We start from the raw sequence: 14953 nt of genomic DNA on the forward strand, positions 1-14953 counted from the left end.
TTGAGCTACAGCTCCACTTCTGGCTTTTTTTTGTAGTTAACTGGAGATAAGAGTCTCACAGGCATTCCTTCCCAGGCTGTCTTTGAACTGTGATCCTCAGATCTCAGTCTCTTGAGTAGCTAAGCCAGGATTACAGGCCAGAAAGACAACAATCAGAAAAACTAGGAATAAGGAGCTCTTCAGAACCTGGCCTCTGAGCCTCTGCTCTGGCTGAGCGCCTATGAAGATCCGGACTAGGCAAGCAGATGCACCTCGGAACAACATGACCCCCCACAAGTCTGTCCCATGAGGCACGGAAACAAGCTACACCAAGCACCTTGCAGAAGCGACCTGTGCCACGGGATGCAGGGAGATGCAGTGTGGACAAAGGCCAGGTCCCATGCAGGCAACTGCTCTCTCCAGGTGTTTGTTCATCTGAAGAAGGAAATCCCCAGGAGAGCGTAACAGTCACAGCTGTAATGGCTGCACTGTGGGGGCCAAGCCTGAAAGGCACTTGAGGATGGGCCTCAACCACTTACCTGCCTCGCCTCCTTGATGCCTCAAGACAGAAGACAGAGCTCTCGTTGGGTGCCGATGGCTCACACCTGTCATCCTATCTACTCAGGAGGCTGAGATCTGAGGATCGTGGTTCAAAGCTACCTTCCTAGGCAGTAAAGTCTGCGAGACTCATCTCTACTAAACGACCAAAAAAGCCAGAAGTAGTGCTTCTGGCTCAAGTGGGAGAGTGCTAGCCTTGAGCAAAAGGCACTCAGGGACAATACCCAGACCCCAGGATCAGCAGAGGGACGCAAGTGGAAGCCTGGGAAGATGCCAGCCAGCTCTCAAGGGATTTATACCAAGTACAAGTTCCTCATTAGGTGCCCAACCACAGGGCCCTGGAGAACCATGGGATATGGCAACCCTCTTTTTGGGTGAAAATACAAGTGACTGACATTCTTCCCTTGACACTGTCCTCAGACCTCTGCCCCTGCACAAAGAACATACACTTTGGAAAGCAGAATCAGCAAAGCAACTGGAGACAGTGCAGGGTTGGCAGCCCTAGGATGGCCTAACAGGCAAATCATCCACACACCCAACTTCATACATTTATCTACAGACTTACATTTCCAAAACAGGCTCCCTTACCTTTCCCAGGACTAAGGTTCTGGTCTATAAAGACCTTTAGTTCTCCGTTGGCTTCAATTAGACTGGCCTGCAGGGAGTAACAATAACAACAGTAAATACAGTATCTAGAGAGCCACACAGCTAGTTGTTAACAAACCATCCGTGTGATCTTTAAACCACTGCCTAAAAGAATAGGTCACTCTAAAGCCAAAAGGGTCAGTCTCAAAAGCAGCGATGCCATGTGTGGCTCCCAGTGACCTGCAGATCCCAGGTCACTAAAAACAGAGGGAGATGCCTCTGCACAGTGCCACAGAAAGGGAGCACATGACAACACAGATGACTCACACACCGGGAAGGCATCTCACCCAACTGTCATCTGCAGCCACCCTCCAGAAGACCCATGCAAACTTTTCATTCTCTCCTTTGGCCAACAAAAGTCCAAGCCAGGCAGGGGCCGTGGCTGCCCTGTCCTTGAAAAAGATACCTTACCCCAACATCAACCTATGCAGGTACTGGCCTGAGGCAGGGACAGGAGGCAGTGGTAGGTCTTACTATCTCACTAGTTGCAAAGTAAATAAGCCAGGGGTGGCCAAATATTCTTCCACAGAGAAAATAATGGTGACAGATGGGGAGTCAGAGAGGACATTTAGCTACATACCAACAAAGACTCAGAGCCTGGCCAGACCAGTGGCCATGCTCTATACTTCTTACAGAAGAGCAAGTGCTACCAACCAAGGAAGATGACAGGATCACATGCAGCCTGGGCTCGAAGAGCATGTGGAAGGCACCAACATTACCACGAGGTTAAATCACCCTGAACCAGGAAATGGCAGGTAAACCCAGATGAAAAGTCAGATGGTTAATTCAGGTGTGCAAAGCCAAGAATTTAGACAGGTGGGAAAAGCCAGATGGGTGCACTAGGAAGTTAAGAATGGGTAAGGTGGGTACAAAGTCAGGTAGATAAGGCCAACAGAGGTTACAGCCAAGAATGACAGTGCAAGGTGAATAAAACAAGGATTAGAATTAGGTAGGCAAAGCCAGGACTTAAGGTAACACCAGGCAAAGTCAAGAGGAAGACCAGAAGCCAAAAATAGCATACACTTGCAAGCCAGCTACACAGAAAAGATAGGTTTAAGGACTGTAGTCCGAGGCCAACCCAGGCAGAACCAGGAGATCCTAACCAAAACAAGTTAAAGCAAGGAAGGGCAATGTGTGTTGCTCATGTAGGAAAGCACCTGCCTAGCAAGCACAAGGCCCTGAGTTCAAACTCAAGGACTGAAAAAAAAAAGAGGTGGTTAAGGCTATTTGGCCCAAGTCCTGGTATGTAGGCTGATGGGCAGGGTGCCAAACTGGTGACATTAGGAAGTGAAGAAGGACTGAAGACACCAAGTCGGACTGGACAACTAAGAGACAATGGCTAGGTCCAGGTTTGTGAAGTTCTGTGTGGGACACCTAGTGAGAAAGGCTGGGAGTTTAAAGCTAAGCAGGCATGGTGCACTGGAGGTATGCCCACAGTGGAGCCATCGCTAAGCATGCTCCAAGGGTTCTATCCGTAACACCACAAAAGTAAAAATGAACAAAAATATATAGGTTGTCGGTTACATATGTTTGAGTCAGTAAATCCAGCTTGCTAAGGCCAAGAGCTTAACAGCAGGTAGAAAGGTCAACAGGAGCCGGGCACCGGTGGCTCATGCCTGTAATCCTAGCTACTCAGGAGGCTGAGATCTGAGGATCGAGGTTCAAAGCTAGCCCGGGCAGGAACATCCATGAGACTCTTATCTCCAATAAACCACTAGAAAACCAGAAGTGGCGCTGTAGCTCAAATGGTAGAGCACTAGCCTTGAGCTGAAGAGCTGAGGGACAGCGCTCAGGCCCAGAGTTCAAGCCCCATGACCAACAACAACAAAAAAAAGGTCAACAGGAAGGCCACGGGGAAAAGAGGAAGACATTAAAGCCCATTGGTAATGCCAAGAAGTTAGGGCAAATGGGCAGGCCAGGGGGTATGGACGGGTAAGGCCAAGTTCGTAAGACCAAGACATCAATAATGGCAGGAATAAGGTCACCTCTGTACATCCAAGGGGAAACAAAGGGCAAAGAGGTGAAGGCAATGGATTACAGTCCGTTGTAGAAGGCCGGGGGTGGGGGAGTTTAAAGCCAGTAGGTAAATAACACCCAGGAAGTTAGGCCACACAATGAGGCTAGGCCAGGTGATGGGGCCAGTGGAAGACCCATTAAGTTTTGTGGGGATTTAAGCTTTTTGGGCAAGGCCTTGAGGACAAGCCCAGGTGGGCAAAGGGAGTGGATGAGGCCAGAGCAGAAGAGTCAGGACACTGAGTGAAGAGAACCATGTCTCACAGGGAAACCGGGGGTGTGAAGCAAGGTCAAGCTAAAGCATTGACCCTAATGGGGTCAAGCTGTGAGCACAAGGCCATGAAATTATGCCTAGGAAAGCCTGCTGGGTACAGGGGGCTGGGAAGGCCAGTTAAGGCCTGGCAAGAAATGCAGGAGAGTAATAAATAGAAGTTTGAAGCAAGGCTGTGATGAGGTCAGGTTGAGGCTGGAAGCAAGAACACACACACTAGGTTGGTCATCAAAGAGGCAGCTGGCAAGGCCAAAAATCCCAGTGGATAGGATAAAGCCATGAGTCCAATGCATATGGCCAAGAGCCTCGGTCAGATGGCTTAAACAGGGTCTGGATAATGTTGGAAGACATAATGCTCTCCTTAGCTCCCTCCTGAGAGAAAAAGCCAATGGCCCTGGGCCATGAGTCTGGGAGGGAGGGAGGCTCCTATCACAGCATGTGGCATGCCTGGCCCACTGCTCCCTGCCTCCTACCCTCAGGTACTCTTGTTCTGAAGAGGGACACTCACACTGGATAGGCAGCTGCCCCTGGACAGCGCCTGCTGCATCCTCTGGTTTCTGCAGAGCATGACCACTCCGCTACCAATAGTCCCATCATGCAACTCCACCAGAAGCTATTGCTCTGTTCTGATTTAGTGCTTCCCTTGACCACTGCACTAACAGTGTTGCAGTGCAAGAACAGAGTGAAGAAGAGGCAGAGCCCATTTACTGTTGTCACAATGTTTTTCTGTGGATTGGGGTGCAAAACAGCATCTGTTTCCTCAGGCCCAGCCAATGTGGAGACCATAGCCTGTATTCATGTTTAGGTCCCACTCTAGAGTCCTGCATGGATGGAACTCAGGCCCACCAGTAAGACGACCACAGCGCTGTACTCATGTTCAGGTCCCATTAAACTACCAACCACTAAGCCAGCTTCTGACATGCAGTTACACAGGTGCTCTAGCAAGAATGCAGGTGGCTTCCTAAAGGAGAAACTGTCTGGCCCTCAGAGACAGCGGCCAGGAAGTTCCTCTGCTTCTGTCCTGTCTTGAGGTCAGCCCAGCCACAACAGGAATAAATCCAGTATCCCAGCAGCAACCCATGCCACAGATCCTAAGTCCAGAGTCTCTATGATCACAGGTACCATCCTACTGACGTGCGCATGTCCCCATTCTTCATCTCTGGTGCTTGCTTCTGGCACAGGTACCCAGAAGCTCACCAGCCAGGAGTAGACAGCAGGGCCCTTGTCAGAGTATGAGAGGGAAGGAGACATGCTTTCTCTACAATCCTCAACTTGGTGCTGTAAAAAGTCCAGGGAGACTGGGAAACAAACCAAAATCAAGGGAAGAGAATAGGTAATAGCCAGACCCAACAGGACCTTCTCATCTATAGCTCAAGACATATTTACAAACTGTCTGCCAGAGAGTAAACTCCTCTTATTTGTGCTCCTCGAATGTCAATCACTTGCATTCCAAAAGAAGCTAACAGAGCAACTTACTGTCATCTTAAAACCTAAGATCCTGGGCCTGCTAGAGACTCGATGTTCACTTGTATCTTACAGGGTCTCCCTCTTTTGCCACACAGACATTGAGCAGCTGGCACTACGGTCTGGAATTTTTGTCCTGGACTGCAGAACCTTTAGTAGCACCTCCAGTTCTGCTACCACATGCCAGTCCATCTTCTCCCAACCTGCCCAGCGGGGACAATTATCTCCAGATGCTGCAAATTTGCCCCCAGCCGAGAAGCACTGGCTTCAAGGAGTAATTTTCAGGCTATACTGACTGTAAAACAGGTCTATTCTACTGAGCAAATCAGTAAAATAAACACCAGCCTTTATGTTTAGCCTGTTTACTCAGGCTACAAACTCTACCACTTGTGCCACAGCTCCATTTCTGGCTTTTTTTGTGCTTCACTGGAGATAAAATTCTTGTGGACTTTCCTGCCCAAGCTAGCTTTGAGCAGCAATCCTCAGCTCTCAACCTCCCGAATAGCTAGGATTATAGGCTTGAGCCACTGGCACCTGGCTCAGTCATTTACAAGATCTAGCAGATAGGAAGTCTGACCTGCCAGGAAGCCCAGTGGTGGGCTGAGGTGACTATCAGCCTACCATGCTTACCCCACAGTGTCAGGTCTTTCATAACACCACAAATGACAAAATCACAAAGGAAATGCAAGCCTTCCTTTCCATAAAGGAAATTAGAAAACAAAACCACTAGAGTTTTCTTGTTCACAAATAATATGAAGAAGAGCATGGGAGATTTTCAATAAGCCAATACTCTAGAGGCTAGTACTGGCCTGTAACCTTGATAGGCAACTGCTCCCCCGAACCAAGTGCCAAGACTCATTACATGAGGACACAGGGAAGAGCCCTTGTGATCGAGTAGTGTCCCTGGTAAAAGGAACCTCAAAGTGAAACATCCGCATCACACTCGCCTCGCTAACTAAACTGAGCTCCACAACACCAGAGTCTGGTGTGCGAGGGTGACATTAGTAGCTTGTATCCTCATGACCTTCCACGTCCCCTGGTTCTCTGAGAAGCCACACATTGATGTAAGGATGCTCAAGCAGTTCACAGGGAGAAAGAAGATCCACACCACAGCCAGTAGAAGCCAAGATCCAGACAGCCAGTCCCCAGTCAGCTCCTGCTGTTAGCCCTCATCCACAGAATCATAGGATAGTGGAGGTTTGCTGCAAAGGTGAGCCAGCGTTCCAACGGTGCCTCTACAATGAAGCTCTGTGTTGGGGGCCATTGAGCATGCTGAAGGAACCTGTCCCTGGCAAGGGACTGGCTTCACAGAAAGCCTTAGCAGAAGGTTTCTCTCCTGGGCAAGCTCACTTTCCTATCAACAGCTTTGAGGTGATCCCACAGGAGGGTAAGTGAAGAGGGAGATGGACATTCTAATGAAACTTCACTGTTGTGTGACAATGGTAAAGACAGCAAAAGCCAGGAAGAACAGGCAACTATGCTCAAGCTTCAACTCCAACATGTGATCAACTACAGGAATCCTATAACTGTACTACAGTGTGTAGCAGCCACTGCACAGGCCAAGCCTAATTTGTGCCAATCATCATCCACTCCTGAAAGTGGACCCACAGTCCTGCTATAGCTACTTTCCTTCCTAGAATGGGACACCAGCAGAGCCATCTAAGGAAGTCCTGGCTTTTGTTCCTTGGGAAGAATGGCCCACAGCTCCACCTCAATAACACTCTCATCCATGAACTTCTCCAACTACATCCAAGTGCCAATCTGGTGTCCACAGTGATGGAGCAGTGCCTGGGATGCAGTGCTGACCCGGTGTCTACAGTGACGGAGCAATATCTGGGATGCAGTGCTGACCTGGTGTCTACAGTGACAGAGCACATCCCATGGCTGAAAAGTGCTGGCAGGGCAGGGGGAATCCCTGAATGATGGCACATCTATCCCAAATGTCCAAGTCACTCAAGAGGGCACACACAGTCTGCTGGACCAGCCTTGCCCAAGGCCCACCTCTGTGCCCACCTGGTTGCAGTCAGGGCCTCTCTAGTAAGAAGTCTCAGCTACGTTGGAGATGGAGTATTTGGTGAGCAGCAGGCAACCTTGACTTTCCTCAGAAAAACTGTATTCAAAAGTCTTTAACAGTTAGTTGATGTTCTTTCAACTCATGCACTAAAGCAGCTAAGCAGCAACACAGTAAAACCTTGTTCCCAGAGCACCTTACACCACAATGGCCAACCCTACCAAAAAATGAGAATCAGGGAACTTATTTTTCCAATCTCCAGAAGGGGTCTGGTCACCATCATCCTTTCATAAATAAATGATGACCATGGTCACAGCTCTGTAACTGTGTCATTGATAACACAGACAAGTGCAAACACCTAAGCAAATGGATGCAGTAGGACAAAGCACCACCCACGTCATGCCACAGCTCTCAGCTAACTCCCCCAAACTACTCAGCTTAGGTGCTACAGAGACTATGAGAAGCCCTTGCTAGTAGAGGGAGGCAGGTGAGTCTACATCAAGGGTTCAGAGTAGCAAGCAAACATCCTCTACCACTGCCCCTGCCCTGTCTATACAACTTTCCTTCCGAGTTTCCAGTCCACAACTTCCACTGACTTCTATTGTCTGCTTCTCCAACATGACAAGAGAACTCCTATTAGGGCAGGAATCACAGTTCCTGGTTCAAAAACAGCTGAGAAAGGACCTGCAATCAACTAAACAGGACAGGGCCAGGCCCAAGAGGGGCAGAGAAGACTGCCAGCCAGCACTCTAGGCTCAAGGAGCACCTGTTACTGTCCTCTTAAACACCATCTGTGTCCCATAAAGCCACATTCCCAGCTACTACCAAAGGGAAAAAAACATATAGCCAGTTGAGGTGGGACTCACCTGGAATATTAGCACTTAGGAGACAATTTCAAGCATCAAGGCTTGAGCTATATAGCAAAAATCTGCCTCAGGGATGGGAATGTGGCTTAGTGGTGTGCTTGCCAAGTACTTATGAAACCCTGGGTTCTATTCCTTAGTACCACATAAACAGAAAAAGCCAAAAGTGGCACTGTGGCTCGGGCTGCAGTGTTGCTAGCCTTGAGCAAAAGCTCAAGGGACAGCGCCCAGGCCCTGAGTTGAAGCCCCAGAAATGGAAAAAAAAAAACTGCCTCAAAAAAATATTTTTAAGGGTTGGGAATGTGGCTGGCTTAGCAGCAGCGTGCTTGCCCAACATGCATGAAGCCTTTGGTTCAATTCCTCAGTATCACATAAACAGAAAAAGCTAGAAGTGGTGCTGTGGCTCAAGTGGTAGAGCTCTAGCCTTGAGCACAGAGAGTCTCAAGGACAGTGCCCTGGCCCTGAGTTCAAAAATATATATTTTAAGTACACATATTCATATTTATTGATTTTGAGCAAGATAGCAAGGAACAGAATATGAGCTGATTTACATAAAACTGTAACATAAATTGGGGCATGGCGTGCACATCTGTAATCCCAGCTACTTGGGAGGCTAAATTAGAAGGACTGAGAATTTAAGGTCAGCCTGGGGAAAGTGAGACTATCTCCTTATCTCCAAATAAAATATACACAAAGAGGTTGGGAATGCAGCTCAAGTAGTAGAGCACTCATCTAGCATGTGGAAGGCCCTGGATTCAATCCAAAGGCAAGGGAGGGGAGGGGATGAGAGAAAAGGGGAAGAAAGTGGAGAGGAGGGAGGAGAGAAAAGGGGAGAGAGGGGAGGGGAGAACTGTATAAAAACATGTGCATGTCTGAACACATATCAGAGGGTTACCCCCAAACTACAGCTGAGGGGTGGCTAAGACAGTGGATTAGAAGCATACACCATTTTCACTCCTTGAATGAGAAGATTCTAATAACACAGAAGAGACTTAATTCTCAAGAGAAAAAGAAAACCAGAAAACCACAAAGATGGCAGGAAGGCAGAAAACCAGAGAAACCAAGTCAACAGAAGAAAAGCACTGAGTTCCAAGCAAACCACCAGCTCCCTGGGGGAGAGGCATAGACAGCCATGGCAAGACTAATATAGGTGTAGAAAAAACCTGCCTCCCCCCAACCCAAGCCTTCATCTAAGCGCATGGGCAGAAAGCCAGCCTTGATAAAGAAAGGCATTCTGTCCTTCCCCTTAGTAGGAGAGTACTTATTATCAGACAGTTATTCTAGAGGCCGGAGAGTAAGAACTATCACTGCTTAAGGAGTCTCAGGATGCCTGGACATGAAGTTTGAGTAGAAGGTTGAGGAGTGGGAAACAAGGCACTTCAGAGAAGTTTAACCCCTGGGAAACCACAAATGGGTGGGCCTGCCCCCATAGCTCCACAGGCTGACTCCTTGGGTGAGAGCCTGATCATCAGTCTGTCCAAATCAGGTGATACTCATGGCCTATGGCTTCACAGAAGGGGGAGGCATGAGAGCAGCTGAAAACGGTTAATTTGTTTTTTATTTGTTTTGATGGTAAATACTGACTTTTTTTTTTGGGGGGGGGTCCGGTCGTGGGGCCTGAACTCTGGGCCTGGGCGCTGTCCCTCAGCTCTTCAGCTCAAGGCGAGCGCTCTACCACTTGAGCCACAGCGCCACTTCTGGCTTTTTTTTTCTGCTTATGTGGTGCTGAGGAATCGAACCCAGGGCCTCATGCATGCAAGGCAAATGCTCTACCAATGAACCACCTTCTCAGCCCCAATACTGACTTTTTAAATAATGGATATGGCCAATGTTGTACTTACTTCCTTTTTGTATGTGCTGGTGAATATGAACTCAGGGTCTGGGCACTATCTTTTGCTCAAGGCTAGTACTCTGCCACTTGAGCCACAGGTGCACTTTCAGCTTTTTGGTGGTTAATTGGAGATGAGAGTCATGGACTTTACTGCTCAGGCTAGCTTTGAACTGTAATCCCAGATCTTAGCTCCCAAGTAGCTAGGAGTATGAGCCACTGGTATTTGGCTTTATGTGCCTTTTAATTCTGCTTTTCCCTCCCTTTTCCCTACAGTCAGTTCTCAGCCACACCTGGCTTTCAGTGTTTAATCCTATGTCAGGTTTCTTTTCTACCACCTTTTCCATTTGTACTTTGCTTGTATCTACAATTCAAACTGCCCTCTATCTCTATTTCTCCACCACTAATAATCGTTTACTAATACTCCTTGCCTATAAGTAGGCTCTTGTAGCATCCTTTATTGTGTGTGTTTATGTCTACATGTGTTTAATCTGTTAATTTTTTTTAATTTCTCTTCCTCCTCCCACACTCCCCAAACACATTAACCAGATCTTTTCTACTTGTCTAACTCCATGTTCTCATTAACCTCTACTAAACTTAGCTGTCGCCTTTGATTCCCTCTATACCATATACCTGGTTAACTAGAACACTTTGCTTCTACACTCACAGATGCTGGAGCAAGTGGTGACTGGTCTTGATTAGAGACTACATGCAAAACAAGTGTGGGTTATCAAGTGTGACAGCCCACAGAGAAGAGATATGCAGTGTGTTGAGCACCAAAATGGAATTTTTGACTCCTGGGTCATCTGTCTGCAGTTGAGCGCAGTCATTCCTCACCTATGGCAAGCGAGACCCCTATGATAGGCGAAAATCAGAGTAGTAATAATAATAATAGTAATAATGGCGAGGGACAACTATATAATGCTACTTCACGAATGTTCACCTATGGGGGAGGGGGGTTCTCTCTAGAACATAGCACCTACCATAGTTGAGGGATCACTATTTGCGCTTTTTTTTTTTTTTTGGTTGGTCATGGGGCTTGAACTCTGGGCTTGGGCACTGTCCCTGCATTCTTCAGCTCAAGGCGAGCACTCTACCAGTTGAACCACAGCATCACTTCCAGTTTTCTAGTGGTTTATTAGAGATAAGAGTCTCATGGACTTTCCTGCCTGGGCTGGCTTTAAACGGTGATCCTCAGATCTCAGCCTCCTGAGTAGCTAGGATTACAGGTGTGAGCCACCGGTGCCCAGCTTATTTGCGTATTTTTTTAAAAACCTGAAATATAGTGAAGCCATAATACGTGAACCACAATATAGCGAGGGACGGCTATAACAGGAAAACTATACTACAACACAGCTACTACCCAATTTTAAATGATTTCTGAGAAATCACCAACTAAGAAGACACAGGAGACTAAAACCTCCACCTAAAAGTTCACAACGGAAAAAACGAATCACAAAATATATAAATACAACTTGTCTCCCTCAAAAAAACCAACAACTGCTGGGCGCTGGTGGCTCACGCCTGTAATCCTAGCTACTCAGGAGGCTGAGATCTGAGGATCGAGGTTCAAAGCCAGCCCGGGCAGGAAAGACCGTGAGACTCCTATCTCCAATAAAACCACCAGAAAACCGGAAGTGGCGCTGTAGCTCAAGTGGTAGAGCGCTCGCCTTGAGCTGAAGAGCTGAGGGACAGCGCCCAGGCCCAGAGTTCAAGCCCCACGACCGACAAAAAAAAAAACAAAAAACAAAAACCAACAACTACATGATAAAGGAATTAACATATAGTGAAGAGGAAGAAATTTCAAACAAGGAATTCAAAAACAAAGACAGTGACTAATAAAATTGAGGGTGCATATAATACACATATACATACACATATACGTGCATGTGCACACACACACACACACACATACAACATAAATTGAAAGGAGAGACAAACACATGACTGAGCTCAAAATTCAAACAAATACCTGAATGAAATAAAACAATGGAAGATATGAAAGAGAAATTCAAGCCAGGCACTGGTCTATAATCTTAGCTACTCAAGAGGCTGAGATCTGAGGATCTCGGTTCAAAGCCAGGCAGGAAAGATCATGAGACTCTTATCTCCAATTACTAGGAGAATAGCCAGAAGTGGAACTGTGACTCAAGTGGTAGAGTGCTTGCCTTCAGCTAAAAAAAAAAGCTTAGGGGCAAGCACCTAGGCCCTGAGTTCAAGTCCCAGGACCAGCACAAAAAAAGAAAAAAAACATTCAATAAAGACAGAAATCTTGTTGAAAAAAATAATATTAGGATCCTGAAAATGAACTCAATAGCCCAAATAAATCAATCAAAAGCCTGCCTAGGGTCTAGAAATGTGGCTTAGTAGTAGAGTGCTTCAATTCCTTAGTACCACACACAGAAAAAGCCGGAAGTGGTGCTGTGCCTCAAGTGGTAGAGTGCTAGCCTTGAGCAAAAGCAGCTCAGGAACAATGCCCAGGTCCTGCATTCAAGCACTAGAACTTCCCCCTTACCCCCCACCCCCAAAAAAAGCCTGGCTGACAAAGCTATGGAAACAGCTCAGATGCCCACAATGGATGAGTGGATCCAAAAAATGTGGTACCTGGGCTGAGAATGTGGTAGAGTGGTAGAGTGCTTGCCTAGCATGCATGAAGCCCTGGGTTTGATTCCTCAGTACCACATAAACAGAAAAAGCCAAAAGTGGTGCTCTGCCTCAAGTGGTAGAATGCTAGCCTTGAGCAAAAGAAGCTGAGCAAAAGAAGCTCAGGGACCGTGCCCAGGCCCCAAGTTCACATTGTAGGACTAGCATCAAAAAAAAAAAAAGAAAAAAAAAAGGTGGTATCTACCCATAATAATATTATGTCATTTGCAGGGAAATGGATGGACCTAGAAGAAATCATGTTAAGTGAGGTAAGCCAAGCTCAGAGACACAAACGGCACATGTTTTCTCTCATATGTGGAAGCTAGATATAAAATATGTGATAAAGTCTACAGGACTCCAGGTAATTCACACATAGTAAGAATAAAGGACATTCTTTTGAGGAGGAACACAAATGCACAACGCCTTTGTACCTCTGATCATATAGGGCCTGGGTGCTGTCCCTCAGCTCTTCAGCTCAAGGCTAGCACTCTACCACTTGAGCCATAGCACCACTTCTGGCTTTTTTTTTCCACTTATGTGGTGCTGAGGAATCGAACCCAGGGCCTCATGCATGCAAGGCAAGTGCTCTACCACTGAGCCACCTTCCCAGCCCCAAGAGGGCTTTTTCTTATTTGCTGCTTTTGTTTTCTTTTCTTATTGTCTTGTTCATTTTTCTGTCTTTGGGAGTGTAAGGGGAGGCATAGAAATGAAGGGACAAAGGATGAACAAATACAGCAGTGGTAATCACTAGACACAATGTTAAAAATGAACTATACAACTTGTGGGTGGAGATGGAGGGAAAAACTAGGAGAGAACAAAGAAAGTGACTCTGTCCAACAAGAAATGTACTCTTTACCTGACTTACGTAACTGCAACACCCCTGTATATCACCCTTATAATAATAATTTAAAAAAAATTTAAAGCCTGGCTAAAAGATCATAAATTGACAACAGAGCATCAGGGATTAAAGATAGAGAAGTTGCATCAATCTATCAAAGACATTTAAAAGTCACTAAGAAATGAGTTAGTGATTGTGCAAGACTTACTGAGAAACCATCAAATGAGTAGAGAAGGAACAAATTGAAGGCATAACCTACTCAATAAAATAATACAAGCAAACTGAAATAACTTCTTATTAACTTTAAAATATATAGAAACTGAACAGTGTATTGTTAAGAAACAAGACCATGGCTCAAATAGAACACCTATTAGCAAGCACAGGACCCTGAGTTCAGACCCCAGGATCACCAAGCAAACAAACAAGCAAGCAAAGATATTCCTAAACTAATGAAAAAGAAAGCACAACCTATCAGAACATGTGGGACACAGCCATGCCATTCTTATTCAATACAGTACTGAAGTCCTAGCCAGTGCAATAAGGTAAGAAAAATAAAAGGAAAATAGGGAAAGAAGTCAAACTATACCTATTTGCAGACAATATAATCCTATACTTGAAGGAGTCCCACAAACAACCTACAGATCTATACTTTCAGCAATGTAGGAGGACATAATAGTAAAAGATGAACAGACTGAATCAGGAAAACAATTCCACTCATAATAGCCTGGAAAACAATCAAAATACCTGAGAATAAACTCCACCAAGGCTAAAAAAAAAATCTCTAAGCTGGGAGCCAATGGCTCACACCTGAAATCCTAGCTACTCAAGAGGCTGAGATCTGAGGATCATGGTTCAAAGCCAGCTTGGGCAGGAAAAGCCGTGAAACTCTTATCTCCAATAAAACCAGAAAACCGGAAGTGGCACTGTGGCTCAACGCTAGCTAGCCTTGAGCTGAAGAGCTGGACAGAGCTCAGGCCCAGAGTTCAAGCCCCATGACTGACAAAAAAAAATGAGTTTCCACCAGCCTGGAACTTGGCGTTCTTGACAGTGATAAGACTGACCCAGAACATGATGGCTGACTGTCATGACTCATCACTTTCCTAAAGCAAATGCTGAGTTTATCTACCGAAAACACTGCCCGAAGAGTACAACGCTAGCTTCAAAGCCCCCTGAAGGTACTACACCCTGTCTGCTTAGGGGATACCTCTCCTGCTCAGGATACAGAATGAAGGGTCTGCCAAGAATCACATTACCCAGGACCAACAGGCAGGAATGGGGGTAAGCAAAGGTTTTTTTTTTTTATGCTGTGTGCTGTCACAAACAAGGTGATAAACACCAAGCTAAAGAATGAGTGCCAGATTTCTAACTTCAGTAATAATCATCTTCATGAATAACTGGATTAGTCAAAGAGCCAGCAGATTAGTGAATGACAGGTGCAAGTTTGTAGATTAGCCCCAAACAGCCTTGAAGACACATGCAGAGGCTCAACTATAACTGAGGATCTCTTGCTTCACCTTCTTCCTTGCAAAGTGTGACCTGGGTGGACTCAACAGTGGCATAGCCATGTTAATTCAAACCCTAAGGGCCAGGGGTATTGCTCAGAGGTAGATCACAGGTATAGTGAGCACAAGGCCCTGGGGTCAACACCAGGGTTAAAAAGGAAGATATCTTCTAAGAGGCAAATAAATGGACCTACATGAAATACTCCAAAACATGAAGTTTTAAGCACAGGAAGTAACTCTTGCACAACAGCTTAAGAAGGTCTTCAACTATGCTGTAATTTTTACCAGAGTCCAAGAACAGAACAACTTGGGTCACTGAATTTAAAAAAAAAAAGAAG

The 14953-nt window shown here is 46.2% G+C and overlaps 1 protein-coding gene across 5 annotated transcripts in view; it reads right to left on the reverse strand.

Annotated features, from left to right (window-relative positions):
* LOC138813951 (transcription factor Dp-1) overlaps positions 1-14953 on the reverse strand; it is a 47123-nt gene that overhangs the window by 24779 nt on the left and 7391 nt on the right. For all 5 annotated transcript variants that reach the window (XR_011367881.1, XR_011367880.1, XM_070002565.1 and 2 more), the window contains exon 3: positions 1126-1192. Coding sequence is in view for 3 of the 5 variants with exons in the window: in XM_070002565.1 (XP_069858666.1) it covers positions 1126-1192 (67 nt within the window). In the remaining 2 variants the exon portion in view is untranslated. The remainder of the gene's footprint in view (positions 1-1125; positions 1193-14953) is intronic.

This window comes from Dipodomys merriami, unplaced genomic scaffold, assembly GCF_024711535.1.
Source record: "Dipodomys merriami isolate MVZ:Mamm:240054 unplaced genomic scaffold, mDipMer1.0.p SCAF_6, whole genome shotgun sequence".
Taxonomy (NCBI): Eukaryota; Metazoa; Chordata; class Mammalia; order Rodentia; family Heteromyidae; genus Dipodomys; species Dipodomys merriami.